The 25,867-nt window shown below is 36.6% G+C and overlaps 2 protein-coding genes across 7 annotated transcripts in view; both read left to right on the top strand.

Moving 5' to 3' along the window:
* TPR5 (Tetratricopeptide repeat (TPR)-like superfamily protein) overlaps window positions 1–12,036 on the top strand; it is a 52,885-nt gene extending 40,849 nt beyond the window's left edge. For 2 of the 3 annotated variants that reach the window (XM_077361948.1, XM_077361947.1), the window contains 7 exons: window positions 69–151; window positions 1,204–1,374; window positions 1,666–1,803; window positions 2,896–3,081; window positions 3,189–3,283; window positions 3,371–3,468; window positions 11,640–12,036. In XM_077361948.1, the coding sequence (XP_077218063.1) occupies window positions 69–151; window positions 1,204–1,374; window positions 1,666–1,803; window positions 2,896–3,081; window positions 3,189–3,283; window positions 3,371–3,468; window positions 11,640–11,791 (923 nt within the window). In that variant the 3' untranslated portion in view covers window positions 11,792–12,036. The remainder of the gene's footprint in view (window positions 1–68; window positions 152–1,203; window positions 1,375–1,665; window positions 1,804–2,895; window positions 3,082–3,188; window positions 3,284–3,370; window positions 3,469–11,639) is intronic. The other variant, XM_077361949.1, reaches the window with a different exon arrangement.
* Window positions 12,037–21,969: 9,933 nt separating this feature from the next.
* Window positions 21,970–25,867, top strand: part of LOC143852503 (protein SEMI-ROLLED LEAF 2) — a 31,230-nt gene continuing 27,332 nt past the window's right edge. The window contains exons 1-3 of one of the 4 annotated variants that reach the window (XM_077361893.1): window positions 21,970–22,285; window positions 22,903–23,071; window positions 25,733–25,807. In XM_077361893.1, coding sequence (XP_077218008.1) covers window positions 22,937–23,071; window positions 25,733–25,807 — 210 coding nt within the window. In that variant the 5' untranslated portion in view covers window positions 21,970–22,285; window positions 22,903–22,936. Of the gene's footprint in view, window positions 22,286–22,368; window positions 22,388–22,902; window positions 23,072–23,602; window positions 23,843–25,732; window positions 25,808–25,867 lie in introns of those variants that run through there. The other 3 variants (XM_077361892.1, XM_077361894.1, XM_077361895.1) reach the window with 3 other exon arrangements.

Below are 25,867 nucleotides of genomic sequence, written 5' to 3' on the forward strand. Positions count from 1 at the left end.
CGTCAAGATTTTACGCATAATTTTTCAATTGTTTTGGTGGTAAGATTTGTATGACATGTTAATTACAGATTCCGAGTTTGCCCTGAGGCTTGAGCCTAATAACCAAGAGCTCCAAAAACAATATTCTGAAACAAAAGCATTGTATGGGAAGGTTTGCTTATTTAACTTTTTGCTTTTGACTTTGAACCTACCTATACATAGCTTGATATGATCTGTAAAACTTGAGAGGGTCTGGAATAATATGGTGTATCATTTGGAATCATGTGAAGAGATTCTGTCATCATCATCATCATTATATATATTCGCAATTGTGACCATTACTATTTTCCATTCTATTTTCCTTTTTCTTTGATGTGATTCTTCAGGCTACGGGCATCTTTGATGAAGTCTCTGTTTTGGGTGGCAGGCTATGGGATTAAAACTGCCAGGTGGTAAGGCTGGGTGTAATAGGCAATCAGGGTAGCTAGGGTTTTGGGTTAGGAGGCTGTGTTGAGTGAGATGGGTTGATTGGCTGGGTTTTAAGGGGGTCTCGGGTAGGCTTTAGGAAAGGTTATTGGTGCTACTTGTTTGGAGGTTTGGGGGACTGGGTTTTAATGGTGATCTGCAGGTGGCTGAAAGTAAGAGATCTGTAGGTGGCTAAAGTAAGAGGTTTAGGGGACTGGGTTTTAATGGTCATCTGCAGGTAGGCTGAAAGTTGCTCTTGCCGGACAAAGAAGATGGTTTTTTTGCTGACGTTACCGGTGAAGAGAGACTTGGATCTTTTGCTCTGATACCAAATTGATGTAGGACCGGAAAGAGAAATAGACGAATAAGAGGAGAGAAGAAGAATAGGAGAAGAATAGAAGAAGAATAGGGGGAGAAGAGAAGAGGAATTAGGGAAGAAGAGAACTAGAAAGAAGAGAATATTAGAGGGGAGAAATTTCAATCAATTCAATTAATCATCCAAAACTTTAAAATCCCTAATACATGTGGCCTATATATAGGCAATTGACATAAAATTCCATGGAAAGTAATTAAAAGCCCTCAATCTAAATAACATGGAAAATAAAATCCTAGAAACTAAATAACATGGAAATAAGAATACTAGAAACTAAATAACATGGAAATAACTCCTAATGGGTAAATATGCCACTTATTTGGGCCTACAATCCGCATCAGTTGGTAGTTGGAAGTGACCTTTATGATTCTTTTTATCTGATGCAGGAAATTATCAAGAAGGCCTCTGGAGCAGTGAAAAACTCCTTTCAAGGAATTCAGAGTGTAAAAGATCCAAAAACAGAAGCCAAAGGAGACGTTCATGTTGCTCATATGGTCCCTAGTAGCTCTGGGAGGCCAGGAGTAACTGCCGTTCAAGCTGACCATATTGAGGCACTGGTAAACAATTGACTCTTCCAGTTCTGATGCCTGTTTTGACGTACATAATACTCCTTAGTTCCATTGCATGTGTATGGAGGAAGGCATCTTATTGAAGTGTATCAAAGTTGCTGATAGAATCTGATGAAGTTATATTCCTGAACTTCATGGGATTTATCAGCTTCTAATATAATTTTTTTCAACTGATTATGAATATCTTAAACTTATAGAATCAGAAAATGGAAGAAATCAACTTGGTGGTTTATATTTGCTATCATTTATTATTTTCTGTTCTACACACTTCCGTTGCAGGAAAAGAATGAGAAGAGGCCCGGAATGCCTGCAAATAATGTGAACGAAACAGGGAGCGGAAGAACAAGCTCTGGGAGACAGCAAGTAGATGGTTCATTGGAATATGAAACCCTGAATTCTAGCTCGGACAGTTCTAAGGTCGACAGTGTTAACTATCCTCAGGAGTCATTTATTTTTCACAATAAATGATATGAACGATGCGCAGATAGAACTTGCCAAAGATCAATACAAGAAATTGAACTTGTGTCCTGCTACAAACCAGATTAAAGTTTTATTATGTTCCTTGTGACAGCAAAAATGTATAGGAAGATGAAAACATGGATACTATTTGAATGAGCACTAGCATTCCATGTTAAATACTCTCTATTCTCTAGAGGGTTAACCCAAACCATCCTCAAGACTAACAAAGCTAGAAATTTCTTATATGAGCTTCTGCACATCTTGATCTTCAACATATTTCTATGAACTTTTTCTAAGATATATAGTATCATTGATTCTTATTCTGGTAGTATATGAGAAATGTGTGGTAGTTTGACATTATCTACATTGTCACTGAGTTGTTTAAATACTTTACAACATGGTATATCATACTGCTATGGGTGTGGCATCAGCTACATGTGTTAGTGAGTTGATTAAACACTCAGCACATGCTATATCATAAAGCTATGGTCCCCCCTTACGATGCCTTAGTGCGACCTAACTTGAAAACTCCCAATCATGGAGGCCTTAACAAGTCATTGCCTGAACGAAGATAATTGTGGAATCCGAAAGTTGATCTGACAAATAATCGACATTCTCATTTGTCATAAATGTCCGTACCCTATTATACATGAAAGGTGTTTGATATTGGCTGGTACCATATGCTAACTTAGAAAATTGATGTAAAGCAAGGGGTTTCATTGTGTATTGTATACACAGCAATAACCAAATGAGTGCAGCACATAATTCTCAGGTTAATTCATAAAATTTGAAATAAAATGATATAAAAGATTAATCCACCTCTGGTTATGAGTAAAGAGCTATATGACACACATATACATCAAGTGTAAGGTCTCATTGCCTTTTATTCTCCAAAATGAAACGCTTCCATGTATTCTGGAATTCATTAAAGTACCCTATCTATTTCTGCTTTCTCCCCATTCCCTACTTTAACAAAAATTCTCAATTTTGAGCTTAAGCTCTCAACTTGTCCTGATATGTTGAATAACATTATTGGTTGATTCTGGGCAGAAAATCTATGGTGTTGAGAAGGAGCATGAGCCGGTAGCATCAGTGCAAGAGCTTGCTTCACGTGCAGCTTCTCGAACCATGGCTGCTGCCGCAAAAGATATTGTGCTACCAAAATCAGCGTACCAGTTTGAGGTATTGTGGAGAGGACTCTCTGATGACCGTGTTCTTCAAGCTCAGTTACTTAAGGTTTGCAGTACTGTATTACTCTTTCAAGTCCTAACAAACAATATTTCTTTCTTAAAATAGTTCTATTATTAGTTTTTTTTAACTTACTTTTCTTTTGGCGTTGTTAGACTATACCACCAAGTACTTTACCACAACTATTTAAAAATGCTCTATCTGCTCCTATACTGGTTGACATCATCAAGTGCATATCCACCTTGTTCATGTAAGTTTCTATTTGAAATGTCTGTTTTATCTTATGAGTGTATAATGGGTTTTGTTTTTTAATACCTTCCTAAAATTCCATTTGTAGGGAGGAAACGAAGCTGGCTATCAGTATTTTGGATAATTTGACCAAGGTTGCGCGATTTGACTTGATCATCATGTGTCTTTCTGCTGTAGATAGGGCTGGTATGGTCAAATTCCATCTGTGTTACTTTTTTTAGATGCATATGATTAGTGCCTGAAAGCTTGTTCAAAATCCTTATGTTTTTCATTCACCCTGTTTTTCTTGTGAAAATTATCATTTCTTTCCCTGCATGGTTTGATGTTTGCGAAACTGTATCTGATTTAGATCCCTCAAAACCCATCTAAGCCATTAACATCAACCTGAATGTGGCCCATGTGTTGAATAAGTACAGGAGACTCTTATGGGAAAGATATGCTGTGTATTACATGATTGTTTGTGTCTCTGAACTTCTATAATTCCAGCCATAACTTTAGTGTTTGAACTGGTGGCGAGTTGAGATCGTGAACTTGGACTAATTTTCTTAATGTATACTTTTTTTTTTGAATGGTAGAATTCATTAAAAAAGACCGAGGCGGTCAGGGGCGGAACCAGGAATTTACACCTGGGGAGGCCGGACTAGTTGTAAAAAAAATGCATGATACACTGATACACACACACACACACTTTCATAGAATAAAAAAGTTAAACCATAAATTTAAACTAATGAATTAAAACTATGATAGGACTTTCAATACACGAAAAGTATGCGAACGTGTTAGCCAACTTTGATTGAAGCCGACAAAAGAAAACAAAAAAAGTAAACCTAAATCTTTCTATTTAAGTTGTGCCCGTCGACTTTTCATATCATAAAAATCATCTACGATCATATCCGTACTGAAACTCTCAGCAATTTCTTTTTCGATGTAGACCACCAAGCAATCTGCAAGAAATTCATCTTCCATCTTGTTACGAAGTCTTATTTTAACAAGCTTCATAGCTGAAAATGCACGTTCTGTAGTTGCAGTTGAAACCGGAAGAGTCAACACAAGACGTATCAATCTATCAATCAGATAATAGATCGCTGACTTTCCCGTTGTACTTAATCTCTGGCAAAGTTCAGAAATTGTGGAAATATTTTGAAAATCTGGATGCTGAAGTATATCAAGCTCATAATGCTGCAGTTGAAATCTCAAATGAATTTTTTCGTGATCTGAGAAATCTTGAGGATAAAATTTCTCCACAAGATTACAAATATCTTCAATTTTAAAAGATTTATAAGCCTCCTTAGGATCAAGAGCAGAACTAAGAATAATGACATTTGTTGCTTGCTCATTGAATCTGCTATTTAGCTCTTGCAATTGAGAGTCTATTGCAGCATTAAATATGTCAACCCGATAATGGTGCTCCATTGTAATGGGATCCTGTGATTCACGTGACCGACCACGACCTGCTGTGTAAGGGGCACTCATATCAGGAATCTCAATCCCACGTCTTTCGCAAAATGATTTCGCATTCTCGAGTAAACTATTCCAGCCGTTTTCTCTCAACTTTTGAATGAGTAATTTTGTAGTTGAGACTAAGTGCAGAGCATTCAAAATGTCTTGCGAACGATTTTGCAAAGCATGGCAGAGAACATCAGTGATTCCCATGATTTCTTTCATCAAATGTAATATAAAAACAAATTCAAAAGATGTCATCACATCATAAGCGGTATCTGCATCACCACGTTGAGAAGAAGTGGCTCCTCCTCCATTAATGATATTTATAAGCACTGTGCAAGTAGCAGAAAACATCTTTAGTAAGCTGCAAATAGATCTATAATGTGAGCCCCATCGAGTATCCCCAGCTCGTTGTAAAGTGCCGATTTGATTAGCCCCTCTACCAGACTCAATCTCATCGATAGAAATCAAATATGCAATATCATCCGCTTGGTTAAACTGCAATTCATCATGACGTTTGCAGGAGGCACCGATAATATTAACAATGGAAGACAACTTTGAGAAAAAATGATGAATAGTTATTACTTCTCTGGATGCTCCAACCAATGCTAATTGTAATTGGTGAGCTAGGCAATGCACATAATATGCATACGGGCAATCTTTAAGAAATAAGGCTTTTAAACCATTCCACTCACCACGCATATTACTAGCACCATCATATCCTTGACCTCGAATGTTTTGAATGTTGAGACTGTGACGAGAGAGAACATCACATATATTCTTTTTAAGAGTCAATGCAGTAGTATCTCTAACATGCACTAGATCAAAAAATCGTTCTCTAATAAAACCATCCTTATCAACAAATCTCAAAATAAGAGCCATTTGCTCTCTCATAGACTCATCTCTAGCTTCATCAACAATAATGCAAAATTTTTCATCCCCAATTTCTTCACGAATTGCACTACGCACTTTACTTAAGAAAATATGCAATATTTCCTTTTGAATTTTAGGCGATGTGTATTTGGCATTCTTTGGAGCATTTTCTAAGACAACCCCGGAAACTTTTTTATTATAATCTGCCAAAATCTTTATCATTTCAATAAAATTACCTCGATTTTTTGAACTTAAGCTCTCATCATGACCTCTAAAAGCACATGCTTGAAATGTTAACCAACGAACGGTGTCTATGAAAGTCTTGAGTCGCAACCGGTTATTCTCAATCTCTTGTGATGTTTGTGTTTCTATCAGCTTTTCAATATGCTGCGATTGATTCAATAGATCATGACAAGCCTTCTCAGCAATTTTATGTGGTGAATTATGGTCTTTTCCAACATGACCTAAAAATGCACAATTCAATCCACAATTCACTTTTTTCCAATTTCGAAACCCTTCACTTGTAAACGCGCTTAATCCCGGGCGTCCTGTTGGTTCCTTACAAAAAAGATAGCATGGAAGACAAAATGCAGCATCCTTTGAAGGGGAGTATTCTAACCAACAAAATTTTTTGAACCAAGAAGATTGAAATCGGCGAAGATGATTCTCTGCTCCAGAAAGAGGATACACTGAAAGTTGATATTGATATGTTCCAGCAATAAGATATGCACGACGAATTTCATCTCTTTGATTAACAGGATATTCCCACATTTGATGACTCAATCCTGGATCACGTTCTAAAGAATTGGTATCAACCTCTTCAAGATGGGTTCTTGGTAACTTAGAAGGACGTTACTCAACATTTGACATGTCAGAATTTAATGGAGAAGGTGTGCTGACTTCTGAATCATTAACATTCTTTTTTTTTTAAGAATGCATCGATAGTTTTTGTTTTGCCCATGATTCAACTTATAATTTTGAGGAGTGAATCTGAATTAATAAACAACCTGAAAATTTTATCTATCAATTAGTATAATATTTTTCAAGGATTTTATAAACCACTAATCTTATAAATAAGAAGATTGATAATAGGACAATGGTCAGTGCCATTTATTTTTTTCCTAAAATAGGTCCATGCCATTCTACCAAAATCATAAATAACAGCTAGTAGGATCTCTGCTTTTACGATTTATCAAGGACCAATGGTCAGTGCAGAGAAAGAAAAAAAAGTGTTCTATTATCTATATAAAATGGCGTGGTTCATTAAAAAAAATTACTTTTAACAGCTTTCATTCAAGATGGATAAAACAAGCATTAACAATAGCTTTCTTCTAGCAATTCTTCTTACTCTAGAGAGAAATTAGATTCCCCATTTTATATTTTTCCTCTTACAGCTGCCAAGAACATGCCAAATATGCAACACACAACTGGTCTAATTAACATGTGAAACATAATGACATTGCACAAACCAGAAAACATGAAAGCACAGAGAAAGACCATCATTGAGAGAAAGTAGTATGGCTATGTTGAAGAGAAGGGAAAAACAAATAAAAAAAACTTTGATTCCTACAAATAGGATTATGCCTACATGGCTACATTCAAGCCATGATACCTCCTGAAAAAAAAAATCTACAAGATGATGAAGAAAAACCCTACATCCAAGCTATTCTGGTTGAATAATGACTACAAAAAAAAAGAAAGACAAATCTACGAATAAAATGTAAAATGACAAGAGGCAACTGGAAAAATCTGAAAGAAATTCAAGAAACAGGAAAAAAAGCCAAAAAAAACTGAAATCTCTACTCTAATTACAAACTGCTGATACCTGCTGAAAATTAGCTTGAGCAAACGAATTTGCAGAGACGAGGTCAGATCACTCCAACAAGCAACAGATGATGAAGAAGAAAATAAAATTGATTTCCTCTCTGCTTGGAACAAACTTGAAACCCTAATAGGCTAATACTCATTGGAAACATCCGTTTGCAGATCGTCTGATTGAGATTTTGGCCCATCCATTTGGCACTGTGAATAGAAATTAAGAGTTCTACTGGAGCAACAACTCTCTGTAAGCAGATATGTGCCTGATAGAGAAGCTCGAATCAACATTACACAAATGAGATCCCTCCACTAGCATTTCATCCATTTTCCAACCATTTTCAACACCCAAATGCAAAACCCCAAATAGATACAGAATCTGATTTATCCCAACTTTTACAGTGTTGACCCCAACTTTTCCTTCTTCTTCCCCTTCTTTTCTCAAACAGATTATGCTTGGAGTAATACTCGAAAAATACAGAGAAAATGGAGAAAAGAGAAGATTGAAGGATTTAGAGTTTCGAAAGTAGGGGAGAGTGTTGAATGTAGGATTTTTTCACAACTCACAAGGTCTAGGGTTTCTAGCGTCCATCTCTTTATCTTGTTAGGGCTTCACAAGGTTATCGGTAGAAAGTAATGGAGACATGGAGTTAGGGTTTTGCAGGTAGGGTTTCGTCCATCCAAAAAGGAAGCTTTCTACGGGAGTTTTTTTAACATAAGGAGATGGGGAATTGATATTTTCACCCCTTGGGATTTAAGTTGCACCCCACCTTATTTTAATGATTTTGCAAATCTTTGGGGGGGTTGTGCCCCCCCCCCAACGCTATACGTAGTTCCGCCACTGGAGGCGGTCTGTATGTACAAATAGAAAGCAAACAGTACAAAGAAGGCAATTACCTATGTAAGGTTAGGGTAAGAATTTTCTTAATGTATAATATACCTATGTAAGGTTAGGGTAAGAATTAAAGACATTATAGGGTCCTCAAATATCTCCTTCTGCCATATAAGGAGATCGGCTAATGGCGAGGCGGATAAGCTAGCCAACGAAGGGGTGTTTATGTCATCCTTTGAACAATTTGACTTCTTACTGCCTTGATTTTTTGTTTTACTCATTGTATTTTCTTCCCTTTTCTCTATTGGCTTTTGTACTTTGACCATCTCGGTCCTTTCTCTTAATGAATCTTTTGAATTAAAAAAAAAAGGGTTAGGGTAAGAATTCCAATAGAGTAATTTGAACTTGAATAAGGATAAGGTTTTGAATGATTATAAATTGGAGAGTGGTGTCTGGTGTGGGGAAATAAGGGAGTTGAAGAATCATGTGAGTTATTGGACGTAGGCATCCTCGGTTTATAGTAATTTGTAAGGAGATAGTCAGGTAGCATCTTATGAGGTCATCCTTCAAGTGATCTTAGTTATTTTAGGTAGTCATTCACAGGATTCGAACCTTATTCTTCAGACTGCATTTTGAACTCATGAACATCGTTTGAAAACTCCTCCAATCAATCATTGACTCGCCCTAGTTGACTTGCTTTTGGCCTCATCGAGTCAATCAAAAACTCCCTTAACTTGCCTGAGTTAATGAAAAACTATGCATGACAATCGTTGACTCGGTTTTATCTTGTCAAGTTCTTGTCCGAGTGCGAGTTTTTAAATAATGCTCTTGTGAAGACCATTTTGACTATTCATCATGTATGTTACAAATACACTGAGAGAACTTATTTCATCTCAAACGTTCAATGGGAAGCTTTTTTCGGTTAAATCCTTGATGAAGGTGCCAAATAAGGTCCCCAGAAAATCATAATCATGGTAAATTGGACTTAAATTTGAATCTTTAAAAAATGTGTGTTTTTAAGGACTCGGTAGTTATTACAAAATCATTGGCAATGACTATAGTGAATTGGTTTTCAAATTTCAATGCTTTGAAGGAGGCATTGAGCATTCATGTGTTTGTTTATTTATATACATATAAGGGCATTAAGCGCCTTGCCAATGTTGATCTTGACTGATGTTTCAAGAACCTGACATAGAAACTGACGTGAATGGGTGTCCAGAATAAATTTATGTATGAAAGAAACACGCGTACAGGTATCGAGATCAAATTTCCCTCTTCCAAACAGAGTTTTTATTAATTCATGGGAACTTTACACTTTTGGGTTTGAATCCGTTAATTACATTTCATGAAAGGACAAAATCTGTTCTAATTATTGATCAAGAGGTTCACTTAAATTTCAAACAATTCACAAATGAAAAAACAAAAGATTAAATAGAAATCTTGCTGCACAGTTTTCCTAGTGTTTCTGTAAGGTTGAACACCTCGGGAGAGATCTGCCTTTCAAGTCTTTGGAAGAGGACCTCTCATCTATTTGGAGAAAGTTTTGTAGGGAAGTGAGGTTGGGAGGGCCCGTGGATGCTTGTTTGGCAAAGAAGTTGAGCCTTATCAAAGCTAATCTTAGATCGTGGTCTAAGGAGAATATGGGAGCTATTGGGGCAAAGAAGGCGGAGTTGTTGGATTAGATTGTTACACTTCATAAAAAGGAGGAAGAAGGGTCCTCTTTTGCAAGATGAAAGGCAGCAAAGAGGAAGGCTAAAAGAAGACAATAATAGTTTTTCTCCAAGATGAGATGAAATTAGACCTGGCAAACGGGCGGGCCGGGTCAAAATGACCCGGAAAATTTTACAGGTCACTAAGCTTGGACCCGCACCCGGCCCGTACGGGCCGGGTCGACCGGCGGGTCACTTGGATTTTTGACATATGTTTTAAGATTTTTTTTGTTTGTATAGGGATTTGCTAGCCACCTTCAACAACCATTTATGTTCGCTGTTTGAGAGATTTGTCTTATTGTCGACGTGGTGCAAACTGCAAAGTTTGGCAGAAGTACGATTTGTGAAAAGGTTGCTAGCAATAAATAATAATCATGGGTACTAAGTTTTAAATGAGAAATTACGGAAAAATGGTAGCAAAGTAGAAAAATTAAGAAAAAAAAACCTAAGGAATGTACTAAAATATGACAATTACTGAAAAAACTACAAAGAAAAAGCAAAAATTATGACAATTACGGGAAAAAAAATCAAAAGATCATGCACCGCCTTTGATCTGCCAATTCGGTGGATCAAAGGCGGGGGTCCGTGGCAACTGTTTCATATATTGGATGAGATCCGAGATCTCGTTCGCATTTTACACCCAAAGATCATGCACCGCCTTTGATCTGCCAATTCGGTGGCAGATGGATTAGCGAGGGATGGAGTTTCATTAACGGAAACGAATGCCATATGCTCTGATTTTCTGGGCATTATTGTCATTCTTCTTATTTTCGCGGTCTCTCATAGAGATTTGCTTTGTTCGGTCGTGAACGCTGGTCCCACTATGTATTGCTTATTTTTTTGAAATAAAGTTATTATTTTTCAAAAAAAAAAAGTGGTTGAAGGAGGCAAAAATACAACATGCTTTCATGGTATTGCGAGTGCTGGAATAAATGTCTAATCAGATTCAGAGTTTGGAGATTGATGGTGTAAGTGTGAAGACCCGAATATGATAACTGGGGAGATTGTAAGATTTTATGAGGTTTTGTATTCATCAAAGCATGAGCCAATCCCACATTGTAGAATACAAAACCTTACATCAATCAGAACCTCAACCATGTGAGATGAGGCCACGCGATTGATGCTCTTTTGCAACATTCCCTTGGAAAAACAACTCAACTCACGTGGCCTCATCTTTCATTTGATGTGTTTAAGAACGCCAAACTTCAACTAATTTGCAGAAAGATAAAAACATATTACCCTTCGCATAAATTGGTCATAATTGATGCTTCATCTTGTTTTATTTGGACCGTCTGTTCTGGAGTAGTGATACACCAACCATTTACATATACTGGACTCCGGTGTTTTTGCCATGAAACCGCCAGACAAATCATTCACTTTGCAGGAAGTTATGATTAATTCATCTTATAGGGATAACCTGCAATCCCCTTTTTTTTGTTGACATTCTGGGACCAATTCTAACAACAAAACCAATTTCATAGTGATATCTCACAGATTTAAGAAGTTAAAAGAAAAGATGCTTAATCTTTAGAAATTAAAGTGGATATGGGGAGAGTTTCATTTTTTACGAAGAAAATTTCCCTTTTGTCTTAAAAGTTCGGTGTTGATAATTTCCTGCCTGTAGCAAGTTTTGTCCCTTAAATTAATAGATCTCTGCTCCTAATATCTAAGTGCTTTTTTAACAGATCTTCACAGGATATGGGATGAAGTATTCTGTAATGAGGCAGCTCCTGCAGAACATGCGGAGACCATTAGTAAATTGCGTCCAAAATACTACCCTGGAGGATGGCAGATGCACGTCCTTGAATCTAATGGCTGGACTAAAGAGATGTCATGACTCGCGTATGTTTCTAATACTCCGTTGTAAAGCAGACTATGATTTGCATCATCTAGTCTCTGAATACTAATGTTTAATGTATTAAAAACTGCATCAATTTATCCCCTTTTAAACAGATCATTTAGTAACTCAATTGGATTGGGGTGAATTATCTTGTTTATTTTGTAAAGGTAGCTGGTACTTACACCCCTCCTTATTTGATAAATCATGAGAAATTATAAAATCCCTTTTTGAATGTTTGAAAATGTCATCATTTGATCCATTTTAAACAATTCATTTGGTAGATCACTTGAATTGGGGTGAATTATCTTGTTTATTTTGTAAAGATAGCTGATACTTAAAACTCGTCATTTGATAGATCATGGGAAATTATAAAATCCTTGATTTTTTCCTTTCGGCGCAGTTTAATTTCATGGAACACTAATACTTCATATTTCTCACTCATACAATTAAAAAAACTCAATTATTAGAGAGATTCTCAATTTTATATTCTCTGGTTAAAATGGATCCTTGTCTTGAGTGTTTTTTGGGTCAGTAGATTGGACTTGTTGCCGGTGGACTTGTTTATAATACCTTGGCATGAACTTTCTGTGAGATACATCATGATGTAAATAACTGCATTCCAATGTGTCTCTTGAGATATATTTTTTCTTTTGTAAGTAAGAAAAATATCTAATCTTGTGATAGTCAAAGAGATTAGCTTACCAACTGATCGTAGGATATCTATCATGGTCTTCAAACGGTTATCCACAACCCATATGACATTTTATTCGATATTGATCATTATCTTGTTTCGACATTTCAACTTCAATTCCTAAGTTGTAGTGCGATAGTCTCAGATCTTTTATATACAAGTGCTAGGTCGTATATTCTTTTGACTATCCAAATAGCCACATCCTGTCAAAACATTATCATCAACATAGACTATTGACACAACAATCCCATACTTCGTCTATAAAAACACTGAGTGATCTTATCACATTTCTTTTCATCCCAAAAGAAATCAGTCTGGTTAAATTTCTAGAACCAAGCGTGTCAAAATTGTGGCAAATAATAGATATCTTCAATCTGCACACCTTATTTCATTCCTCGTAAGCAATAAAGCAAGTGGTTGCTCTTTAATGTTTTGTTCTCTTGTCGGGAAAGGAAAGGAAAGGAAAGGTAAGTGAAGGGAAGGAAACTGACGTAGCAGAAAGGAACGGGAAAGAAAAGAAACCTGACAGAAAACCTGTTAGATGAGCTTTTCATTGCACAGAAACCTAACAGAAAGCTCATAGAAACTTAACAAAAACTACAGAAATATGCATTTCGTTGCACGGAAACTCAATAGAAACCTGTTAAACAAAAACTGTGACAAACTAACATGTAGAATTATGAGTAACTAATACATTAAACCCAAATTCTGTGTTAAAAAAATCAGAAATGTGAATCTCATTACCATAAACCACTAAACCCCTAAACCCTAATCCTAACCCTTAAACCCTATTTCCCAGCACAAGAGAATAAATATCAAGCAAAAGAGAATAAATACCAAACAAAACATGTTGATTTCCAAAAAAATAATACGAACAGGTGCGAACAAATACCCAAAATATTGTACCAAATACAAAGAAATGAGGAACAAATACCAACCCTAGATCTACCCAAAATATGAAAAAATGAGGAACAAATACCAAAAATATTGTAACAAAACTTGTTGATTTGCAAAAAAATTACAAAAAAAAAATAATTTTGTAACAGATGTACCCAAATACGAAAAAATACCGTAACAGAAGATCTATAAACCTTATTTCTGGAACCCTAAATCCATATAAATTATAAACCCTAACCCAAATCTGTAAACCCTAAACTAAATGCATAAACCATAAATCCTAAATCCTAAATACCAAAATATAATGGAAAAAAGACAAAAAACGAAACCTTAACAAGTAAATCCGAATCCCTACCCTCAAACCCCTTATCCGAAACCCTATATCCAGCAAAAAAATTCAGAGAAAGATATATATATATATATATATATATATATATATATATATATATATATATATATATATAGAGAGAGAGAGAGAGAGAGAGAGAGAGAGAGAGAGAGAGAGAGAGAGAGGGTAAAGTCGGGGAAATATAGAGGTTTCAGATGTATGAGGTGGGGAAAGGGCTTTCCGTGAAATCGCGGAAAGCCCTTTTCCACGTAATTTTTTATAAATTTCCACGTAAGTTATAAAAGTTTCCGCGGAAACTAAAGAAACACAGTTTTTGGAGTTTTCCGCGGAAAAAAAGGGGACTTTCTGCGGAAAAGTGGGGGAAAGGAAACTAAAAGAACACAGCATAAAAGTTTAAATATTCATGCTTGCTCCATGAAGAAATTCATTATTAGTATCTTACTGGAAAAGAGGACGATGAAGATGAACAAGAAGAAAAATACGAATGTGAAGAGTTAAGCTTACAAACGGATGAAAAAACACTATATTACCACACGCCTGGTAGAAAACTTTAGCCACAAGAAATGCCTTAGGACTTTCAGTTAGATCAACTGAACGATCAAGATTATACTTCATTGTGTATAATCTAGATCTAGATCTATAACCAATAGCTCTCTTTATTGCACATATGTTTGAACACTCTCCTTTATCATTATCATGGAGTGTAGATCTCTTCTTCCATTACCTTACATTAACAAGGATGAGGAATTTGCAAAATGTGAGAATTATGAATATGAACATAAAAAATAGATTGGGAAACCTTCGAAGTGTAGATTTTAAATGGCAAAGAGGCACAAACTGATAAAGAGGATGAATACCGCAAAATCGTATGTACCTATTCGGATAACAATAGAAAGATCTAAAGAACAAGGAACAATAGTAAATGGAGAATTTATATGATGCCCGACCGTCAAAACATAAAGAGCGCATATAGACAAAACCTGCTGCCTTGAGAACTGAAGCAAGGAAAAGTCAAAAAAGGGGGTTTCTCTTGGATTAAAAATCAAGGGAGAGATGGTTCTCTCTCTCCGCCCTTTAAGTTTTGACGGTCGGGCACCATATAAGTTCTCTAGTAAATGAATCACTAGGATTTGAAGTTAGTTGTTGATAAGATAGTGAAACTAGTGTCTGTGAGACAACTTTTGTCGTCGGGGGTATATTTGAAGTGGAGGTACTTGACCAATCTCTTACAAAGTGGTATTCGTCTCACCTTTCTCGGTGCAAAGGACACGCAATTCGCTCTGTATTTTACTCACAAAAGTTGTCATAAAAGCACGTATTTTTCGCAATGTTTGCACATTCCATGCCATTTTCTTGTATTGGTAACCAATGTTTTAAGTTGAATCACCTCCGAATAAAAAAAAAGAACAAACTTGTGTGGATTTACGCCTGTTAGAAAGAACGTAGTAGGGTTGTCAAACAATCCCTGTTTGGATGCGCCAAAGTGGGAAAATCAAAATAAAATGACACATTTTAGATTTCCTAGCGTTATTTGGTTGCCATTTACTATTGACATAGCGTGCTATAAATTTCCCAAATGCAATCCGTCTTGTACTGTTTGTCTTTCCTCTCAAATCAACTTTCCTCTCAAACCTGGAGAAAAAAATTAAGAAATGGGAATCTATATTCCTATCCTTCTACTGTATTTGGTGGATCCAAATGGTCACTTAATAGGTTAAGGTCCTGTTCGTTTCAGATTGTGACAACCGATGGTGAGGGCTCAGACCGATTATTGGCCACCATCGGTTGTCACAATCTGAAACGAACAGGGCCTAAATGGACCCAAATTTTACCTAAAGTTAGAGGGGGATTGATTGGATCAAAACTCCTTTAATCAATAGTAATTACTTCTTGGGAGATGAGAAATCCACCCCTTATTTTCCTTCTCGGCTGTTTAAGCTCAGTCAGGTTGTTTTCTTTCCTTGGAAAGTGAAGTTAAGTGAGGTAAAGTGGCAGTGAACTGGATAGAGAAAGTGGGGTTATTTGTTTGTCCAAAATCTAGGGAAAGAAATCTAGAATCCAAAGTAGGTGTCACTATCAAATACAATGCGTAATATCCAAATTTAGGGTGCCATTATCAAGTTACAACTCCAGTACTGCTCTCAGCAAAATCGACAAGATCGTTCTTGGAACTGAATCCCTCTTAGGAAATGAAAATGCTGAAAAGAGGATTTGAATCAAAGAATCTCTCCTACTATTGTCCTTTATGCATTATAAAAACATTATTTAAAATTTGTATTGGGAAAAGTGTTTTTGACTATTGTTCTTGGTTTTTTCTCTATGATGAGTGATGTTTGAACATTGGTCTTACTTACATCGTTTGAATTAAAAGAGGATTTCTCAAACTGGTGCCCAAGCGTGTAGTCACACTACTGTCACAGTATTAACAGTGGGGGCCCACATCAAAGGATGATCCGACCCGTTGATTTATGGGGCCAAGATTTAAATAGGCTGTACCTCACAGCTCATCTCCATAGGATGATCCTAACCCTCCGATCAGTACTGGGACTACACATATAGAAACCTATATAGATTAGATAGTTAGGATCATATGGAGATGCTTTCTGGGATTTAGCCTATTTACTTTGTGGCCCTACCAATGAACAGTTTGGATCATCCTTTGAGGTGGCCCCACTGTCCTTTTCAAAAAAAAATACTGGACTCAAACGCTCTGGCACTCTATAAAATCTCAAAACGAGGTGGTGTGATATCAAAACGATTGGTGCCGATATCAATTTAAGAGAAACAGGAAACCTTATTTCCGTGCGGTGGGCCCGACTAAACCGGAAACCTGTACTCTTCCACCGGGACCGCCAATTGCGTCTCGAACTCTCGGTACTTACGAGGTGGGCCCCACCCCCCCCCCCCCCCCCCCTAAACATTCATTGAGCGCCATTTCCATTTAAATCACAACCACCACGTGGCGTCCCCTGATTGAAAGTAGACCATGTGCGACCCACCATCGTCCACCCCTTTCTTTCTGCTCACAAAATATCATTAAATTACAAAAGTAGCCCCTTCAAATGACTCTGAGCACCTGACCTTCTAATGTTAGGAATTTTATGACAAGTGACGAGGTCAAAGGTAGTCGATTTCATGCACATTATTGACAGCCCCACATGTGATATGCCGGTCGGGCAAAAGATATGTGAGATTGCGAGCTGTTTATATCCGTACCCGCTTATTTTCATATTAGCACCCCCTATTTTTTCATGTCGTTTGCAAAGTGAATCTGATCTTTGGTCAATCTAGTCCGTCCATGTAATGGACTCCACTCCTCTGTAGTTCTCTTATTGGTTGTCATACGATTATAGATTTATTAAACACCTAGGTAGATGAAAACTAATTTTTCTTTTTATCAGGTAGGAGCAATAGACTATATTTACCCCAAGGGTATGCAACTTGTTCCTGTGATGCTCAATTTGTACCGCATGCATTGGGGTTCGAGGTGAAAGCAAAGATCCCACACCGGAAAGGTTGAAGGATGTGGATGGGCTTATAAGGATTCGGGCACCCTCCCTTAAGAGCTAGCTTTTAAGCGTGGGTTCTACCTGGGTCCCAGCAGCATGAATTTTTTTTAAAAGTTAAGAAAATAATTATTTCTAAACAGATAAAATCTCCCCCCCCCCCCCCCCTCTCTTTTTACCAGTTTCTGTGAGAATGGTTCGTTGCTTGAGGATAAATTCACCCCCTTTATCATTTTTCAAATCCGATCCCACTGTGCACAGATTAACAAAAAAGGAAAACAATAAAACAAGCCAACACCAAGATTTACGCGGTTCGGCCTAGCCTGCATCCACAGGAGAGAAAGACTCTCTCTCTCTGCCTTCTTACAGTACCTCTCCCCCCTCTTTTCTATTTTCTTTTTATTTAATTCAGTTACACACGTAACAAAAAACTATACCAAGAACATTTATGAAAGAACGTAGATGTCATATGTGACTTCGGATCTATAGAAGGCCCAAGAAATCATTTCTTGTTGCTACTAAAATATGTTGAATAATCAACTCTAAAAGGAAAAATCTGACTTCAATTTTAAAGAGGTAACAATAACATGTTAGTTTTCAGTTACTTTAGTGCTCTCTCTAAGCTATAATTCGGAATCCAAAATTCATAAATGGGAATAGGTAGCATCCATCGCAAAAGGCATTTCGCAAATGGTCTAATATATGTCAGACAAGACACCTTGTGAATGAGGATAAGAGCGGCTGAAATGTGAGCCTGTGTGGCGGGTCTGACATGCAACAGACCATCAGTGAAATGCCTTTTGCGATGGACGCTAGCAAATCCCTTCGTAAATATACTTAGTTGGGCGATCCATGGTAAATTGGGATTTGCTCGCGGAAAGCCCATTAGCAGCTCAGTTTTGCAGGAGAGAACAACCACAAAAATCCACTTAAAATGTGAGCATGTGTAGCTGTTCTCTCGTACCAAATAAGAAGCATTTTGGAAAGGGAAGTGACATATCCGCCTTTTTCCGCACCGGGGACAACCCCGGTAGTGCATTTATAACTACTCTTTTACATTAAATGAGCTGTCCCAGGTGATTAAAAGGGCGAATATATATTATTTCCCATTTGGAAACTTTTCTTGTTATGTGAAAATGGTTCCTAGCTAGCTGCTTCAGGTAACCATGCCATAGAGCATGCGTGTTCATGTGAATGCATGAGAGAGAGAGAGAGAGAGAGAGAGAGATTTTCACAATCTTTTTTGAGAAATTATATTTTCGGCCACTTGGGGTTGGGTTGTAGCTGAGGACATTTCGTTTTAAGATTATGACAACCAACCAATTGTGAGTAATAAACCAATTATTAGGCTCAAATGTAGACGTAATCTTGAGTCCAATAATCAATTTAGCACTCACAATCGGCTGTCATAATCTTAAACAAACAGGGCCTTAATGGTTGAGGCTTTGTTTCTCAACCGTGAGGTCGGTAGTTCAATCCCAGCTTACCTACTCATAAAAAAAAATTCAACCACTTTTCCACCCTTTCCACCCGCTCCATTTGTCTTTTTCTTGAAAGGTTGCTGATATCTGCTTAGACTGTACGTGTTTTGATAACGGGGCTAACCCACTTTGTTTTACACTTTTTGATTGGCTGCTCAAGGTGCAAAATATTATTTCCTTTTTTCCTACTCTTGCGAAGTGTTTGCTCTTATTAATCTACACTCATGGGATTTGCTGGGGAATTTTGTTGAAAGGCATTTCACGGCTAACTTTTGCAAGAGAGAACAACCACCTTAGATGAATTAAATTAATGAATAAGAGAAAATCTGCTGAAAAGTGAGCCTGTGCGGCTGCTCTCGGGCAAAAATCACCTGTGAAATTCCTTTCAGCAAAATGCCTAGCAAATAAAAAGGTAAGTGATATCAGCACAGCCATTTTTAAATAATTACACAACCCGTCTTGTCTTTTCTTTTTTAATTGGCTTGTGGGCTCTTTTTTGGAACTGTAATAACCTTTTTTTAAGGTAGGTAAGCTTGATCCGACCTAGACCTCAAGGTTGAGAAGCAAAGCACCAAACATTAAGCCAAAGGCACAACCCCTCTGTACCTCTTTAAATACTAAATGACAAGATGAGTTAGTGAAAATATCAAAACATGGTTGTGCTGATATCATTTCCCTAAATAAAATGCCAAGTCTCCAACAGACTCACGTTTCTAAGCAGCGTGGGCCAAACTAATGGCATATGATTGATGGGTTGGATCAACTATCACACTAAGATTTACGATGCCTTCATCAACTCTTTTCATTCCCATTTTTCTAGAGCAGGCAAACAGCCAGAAGAGAATTCACCCATAAGTCATTGCAAATCGGCACAAATTTAATTTCCGCCCGAGAGTCGAAATACAAGAACCGATCCTGAAAGTGTTGGTGTTGAAAAACATCATTTTTTTAATTTTTTTTTTTTTGTTTTTTAGTTCTCCGCAATGAAAAAACTTAAAAAATGTGGCCGAGATCATCGAAAAATCCAAGCCGCTCGAAATAGAAAGGGACTTTTGCCATAATTGGTGGCCAAGAACATTCAATTCATGTGAGCATTAGTTTTCACTTTGATTTGAAACCATGCTTTATGATAATCTAAAGAATTAGCCATCACCATCATCATTGTTCCAATTGGTAGAATTTTTTTATATTTTTTTAATGTTCATCTTAAAGTTTTGAATATTTCCTTACTCACTAATCACTATCAAACTATTGTAAAAAATATCAAGTATAATATTTTTTCGTACTCTTCACGTTTATAGTAATAGATGTTTAAAATTCAATTTTCATTTACGATATGTTTTGGTGGTACTGAATTGTCCATATCATGGTCCAAAAATTGAACTAAGTGGAAGATCCAAACTCTCTAATTGGTAGCAAGTCAATGGAGACCCAAATAGGCCAATGTTTACCTTGTTTTGTTGGGCACTTGGTTGATGATTAAGGGCATCTTTGGATGCCTCTTAAGACCATCTATACTTTTATTCGCCTAAATATTTTCTTTTAGTAAATAAGGGCGGAACGAAATAACGAATTGTTATATGGTGGGTGTGCACATTTTTCTTCAAAAAATTATGAGAAGACAAAAGTGAAAACCATTTGTTCAATGCTCCAAATCATTTTTCCACTAGCCGTCCCACATTACTATGGATGGGTAATGTACTAAACTTCTGTCTATCAAAGTATGAAAATGATGGGGTTGAGCCTCTAGCTCAATGGTCAAGGCTTTGTTCTTCAACCTCAAGGTCTAAGGTTAATAATCCCAGCTTACCTACCCAAAAAAAAAAAACGCATGAAAATGATTCAAGGGCGCCCAATGAAGGAGGCATATCCGTGCATGCCTCTGTGTATGCCCTGAATGTTAGCTATCCTACTAGTATTCCTCATCAAATTACCATAACCTTTTGATTTGTGGATATTTTCTTGATGAATGTAGACTGTTGCTTTCTTATTTTCCAGCTGTCCATTTAAAAGGATTCAAAGTTGTCCCTTTTGGGGAGTGTTTTGGTGCGTTGTCCATCTTTTGCAATACTCAACAGGTAAATGATTCTAGTCATTAAAGTGGCCCTTTGAATCATGCCCACCCAACATTTTTCATAACATATATCCATGGATTGACAATTCCAATTTGAATCGACTAATTCGGATTATTCCACTTTCATAAGAGTGCATTTATGTTTCTCCTTTGCTTTATGAATATGATATTTTCTGGGCTAATGCAGAGAGAGAGAGAGAGAGGATTACCTACGAAATTTCTTCCCTTTTAAGTTATTTCATATGGAAAGATGAGTGATTTTGTGTCACCATACATGCAATTATTACTCTTGTTTCTTGTTTCGTAATTTTTAGGGATTTAGATGTTAAATTGGCAACTAAACACCATAAAATGACCAAAAAGTGCATTGTTTTGCTTAGGGAATCCTTGCTCTGTTTGGTTGCTCATTTTGGGGGGATTGTAGGAGTTTCAAAAGCTTGAGATCTTTCAAAGATCTTATAAAAGCATGTTTGGTTGTCATTTAGACTTTTGACTACTAGACAACTTCTAGACATCATTATTGCATTTTATCCTAGGTGGCGTCTACGTGGCCTAGATGTTCCCCTCATAATTTTCTCTCCTTTTTTCAGCAAAATGGAGAAATTTGTGTGGGAAATTAGGAGAAGATTCTTTTCTTATTCTTTTTCTCTCTCTTTCCTTTCTCTCCCTTCCGCCCTATATTTTGGTAACAATACCCTACATTCGTCTGCTAATTTTCTCGTGCAACCAAACACTACTCACAAACTCCTAATCTTCTCCCCATCTTCCATGCTTGTCTAATTATCTTTCACTTCCGCAAGCAATCAAACAGAGCATTGGATGCCAGGCATGTAAAATGACATCATTTTCTTTTCTTATTCGGTTGTTATGCACTACTACTAAGTACTAACTTTCTTTTTTCTCTTGATTTTAGAGGAAACCCAAAATGACTAATATTATGAAAAGGGCAGTGATATATTGCCCTTCTTTATTCACTGGGCCACCTCCCCGCTCAAGTCTATTAAAGTAAAGATTGCTTTTTAAACACTGAGACGACCCAGGGAAGGAAAAGGGGCAAATTTATCTTTCCCTTTGAAAAATTCCACACATTCAAGAAAAGCCGAACCTTGTACTTCCACTTTGTTTTACTTGTTAAAATGACCGTTTTCCTTTCCTTACAGTGGGGTTTTTTATTTATTCTTGATGTGTCTGTGGGTAGGAGTCTGAGTGATGAGAGGCAAGTGGAGTTCCATTAAACAAAACCCATCATTAATAAATTGCTAATGTAGCCCTTAAGAAAAGCTTTCCCCCCTTTTGTAAAAGTTAGGCGAATTTTTCGAGCTCTGACATTAGCAGGATTCCTTCATTGATTAACAACTGACTTGGGCCACGTGATCAGTTTCTTCCTCCCATACTCTTTTTACTTAAACACCCCCCTTTATTTATGCCTTCCTTCTTAGTTCTAATTTGTTCTTCTTTTTGTATTGAATCCTCGTTGCTCTCTGCATAGCAGAGTATGTTCTCTCATCTATAATTTGTATTGTTATTTCTTTTATTCTGTTCATGGGTTTTTCTGGGGTTGTCTTGTTTGGTTGATTTCTTATGTGCTTTTATAGGTGTGATGTGATCCACTGCATTTTCTGTTATTCTTTGTTATTTGGTTTGTTCCAGTAATTTGTTGTTTTTACTAAGCTATGGAGATAGAGTTTTCATGAAAAAAGAGTGCTATTAGGTTTTTTTTGTTTTTTTGTTTTATTCTTTTCACTGGTGTTTCTGGGTCTGTCTTTTTTGGTCGATTTCTTATGTGCTTTTTAAGGTGTGATCCAGTACATTTTCTGTTATTCTTTCTTATTTGGTTTGTTCCAGTAATTTTTTGTTTTATTAAGGCATGGAGACAGAGCTTTCATGAAAAAAGAGTGCTATTAGGTTTTTTTGGGTCTTTTTCTGTTTGGGTTGGAGAGAGTGTTTGTGCTTTTGTTGTTTTTGTTGATGTTATTTGGTAGTTTTTTGGTACATTGTTTGGGTTTGATTTGTTACTCATTTTCCCCCCCTTTTTTTTTTAATGTTTTTAATGTACCTTTTGGAGTTATTTAGGGGAGTTTTTTTCCCCCTTTTTTTTCTGTGGATGCAGATTCTCAGTGGGTTTAATTTTATTTTTTGAAGGAATGGGTTTTATTTCAAGAAAGGTTCTTCCTGTATGTGGGAACATGTGCGTATGTTGCCCTGGTTTGAGATCAAGATCTCGACAACCCGTCAAACGCTACAAGAAATTGCTTGCTGAAATCTTCCCCAAATCGCTTGTAAGTATTCTCACTTTTGAATTTTCTAATTTGATGTTATGCTTTGGTTCTTTTAGAGGTTTTAGTGAGAAATGTATCGCAATGTCGTGTCGTGTAAAATGCTATGTTGATTTTGGTTTTTGAGCATTTTGCTTTGGTTAGTAAGGAATGCTCATTTTGCTATTAAAAGTTTGGTTTTAGTAACGACCCATGGATAAAATAATTAGGAGAAATTTGTTTGCAATCAGCATTTGCACCGTTCGTTTTTTTTCCTTGTAAATAGAAAAATTCATTTCAGTACTTTTGTTATACTTGTTGTAGGAGTTTCAACTTGAACTGTTGGTTTACATTGCTGCAAATTTGGTTCTATTGATCATAAATGCCAATTGTTCCCCCTATTGATTTGATTTGATCCGTAATGTATTACGAGAGTTCATTTGCAGTATGATGAGTACTTACACATTAACCACCCTCTGTACGCTTTCACATTATCGCATCATAGGATTACAAGAAACTCTATTATTTCCTTAATATAGTTTGTTTTGTATGTAGCTAATTGGAGGACATTCACATAATTTCTGGGTGTTGGACATTGTCAATTGTCAACATGACATTCGAGAAACAAAAACTCTACAAAGATTCTAGCCCACATTGAAGCGTAATCCTATCAAGAAGTGAGATATTTTCCTTGCCAAGATTCTAGCCCACATTGAAGCTTTTCCAGCCTAGGATCCCAGTCACGATGGTTAATTACACTTTCCTCAAGGGAAGACAGCGTTACTTTATCTAGAGGTGAGGCTAGGGAAAAGCCCAGATCAGAGTCAATATCTCCCTTAAATTTGATACTCGTGATTGCATTTTTGTGTTCTTAGTGTAGCTTTCCAATTATTTATCTGGTGTCCAATTGCCCATGGACGGCACAATTCAAACAGCTGAAATCTCATTGGGAGTATTGTTAAAGAGAAGACATGGAAAAAAACCCGAAGGACAGAATCGAAGGAGATGACTGAAAGGGGAGATCGTGAATATCATCCAATTAACCCTATTCACACTCTATAGCTATCTTATATATTTTTTATATGGTGAAAAGACAATTATGTCCCTACAATTACAAAATAACACCACAAAACTTCATTACAAGTCTCTCCCTCAAGTTGGAGGAAAAATTTCCATCATTCCCGACTTGACTAGATTCTATAACAACCATCAACCATGCCATACATACACTCTTAAGCTCTTAAGGTATCGAGTTTCTTAACTTAAGAATGATTCTCTAAAGTCTAAACTCTTTGTTAGAGATTTTCAAAATAGTATTGAAAATTAAAAGGATTTTCACAAGTTATATTTAAAATAGAAAAACAATTTTCAGACAGGGCCGGTCGACCAGGGGTTCCTGGGCGACCGCGGATTAGTTTATGGAAACATAAACATTTCTAGAAAGGTGTGGGCGGGCGACCGCGGTTCTTTGGATCGGAAAAAATAAATGAACAGAAGCATGTCGGCGGGCGATCGCGGCTGTTCGAAAATCTATCTGTTGGGAGAAAATGGACATGGCTTTTCACTTCCGTTTTTTAATCTTCTTTCATGTCTTTTGCTTCCCAACAGTCATGGATGATTTTCAGACACAAGGGACACTTTGTGGATGATCCAAAACACTTGCAAAGAGTTGTGATCGAATGGTCATTATTCAAACAAATCCAAGGGATGTCTTGAAGAGATGTTTCTCTTAGTGAATAGACAACAAATTCTCTATAAAAAGAACAATAAATCTGTCTTTTGATATTTAATTTTTGTTGGATCTTTTCTCTCTTGAAATCCCCTACTCTCTTGTTTTTAAAGGTTGAGTTTTATACAAAACAGTGCACTAAATACTGTTTTTCTGCAGAAGCAGTTTTAATGAATTTCTCTAAGGCTTGTAATTCTTAAAGGGCGTTTTGGGTTTGATTCCGCTTGTGCAAAGCGTCGTCAAACATTTGTAGGATATTCCTACAAGGCGTCATTGTATCTTGGAGGCAATTTGCGGATCTCCTTTGCACACTACTGGTGGGGGCGAAAATTGTCTTAAGGAAAGCGATTACGCGCCTTGAAGCATCACTACTTAATGATATTAGATCTCCATTAGCCACAGATCCCGCCAACACTCTTAAGGTGTTAACTAGGGACTCTCCAAGCTCTTTAAACTTTTCCATCTTGTGTAGGACTCTTTGTCCTAAAGATCTTTCTAATTTGGGAAGGACTCTTTACCCTTAACAATCCTTAAAAAATCTTAGGCTTAAAATTTTCTGATTTAAGGACTTTTTGAGATATTTCTAAGCTATAGAATTCAAAATCACACGGGCACTTTTATAGAGTAAAACATTCTATTACGATGGTCAACCAACCACATATATTTTGATCGACCATGTGGGCCCCTTATGAAAACTCTTTGGCTGTTCAACATATATATGTTTCTCTCTTTTCTTGAATGGTATATATATATATATATATATATATATATATATATGATTTTCTTTTTCTGTTTTGTTAAATTTTATGTCTACACACCTATAGCTGCATAAGTCTGATATAGAGGTCTATTATCATCATATATAGAATTCTTGCTTGTATTTACTATTTCCATAGGCCATTCCTTGTTTTCCATGGATAGAAAAATGATGCATAGATTCTCTCTTTGTTTGGCAGGATGGTCCTCCGAATGAACGAAAAATCGTGAAGCTATGTGAATATGCCGCTAAGAATCCTTTTCGCATCCCTAAGGTTGCTAATGTCTGACTCACTTCCTGTTATATTTAAAAAAAATTATGAATTGGTAATTAC

This window comes from Tasmannia lanceolata, unplaced genomic scaffold, assembly GCF_043159265.1.
Source record: "Tasmannia lanceolata isolate RefF3 unplaced genomic scaffold, GAP_Taslan_0.1 ptg000019l, whole genome shotgun sequence".
Lineage (NCBI taxonomy): Eukaryota > Viridiplantae > Streptophyta > Magnoliopsida > Canellales > Winteraceae > Tasmannia > Tasmannia lanceolata.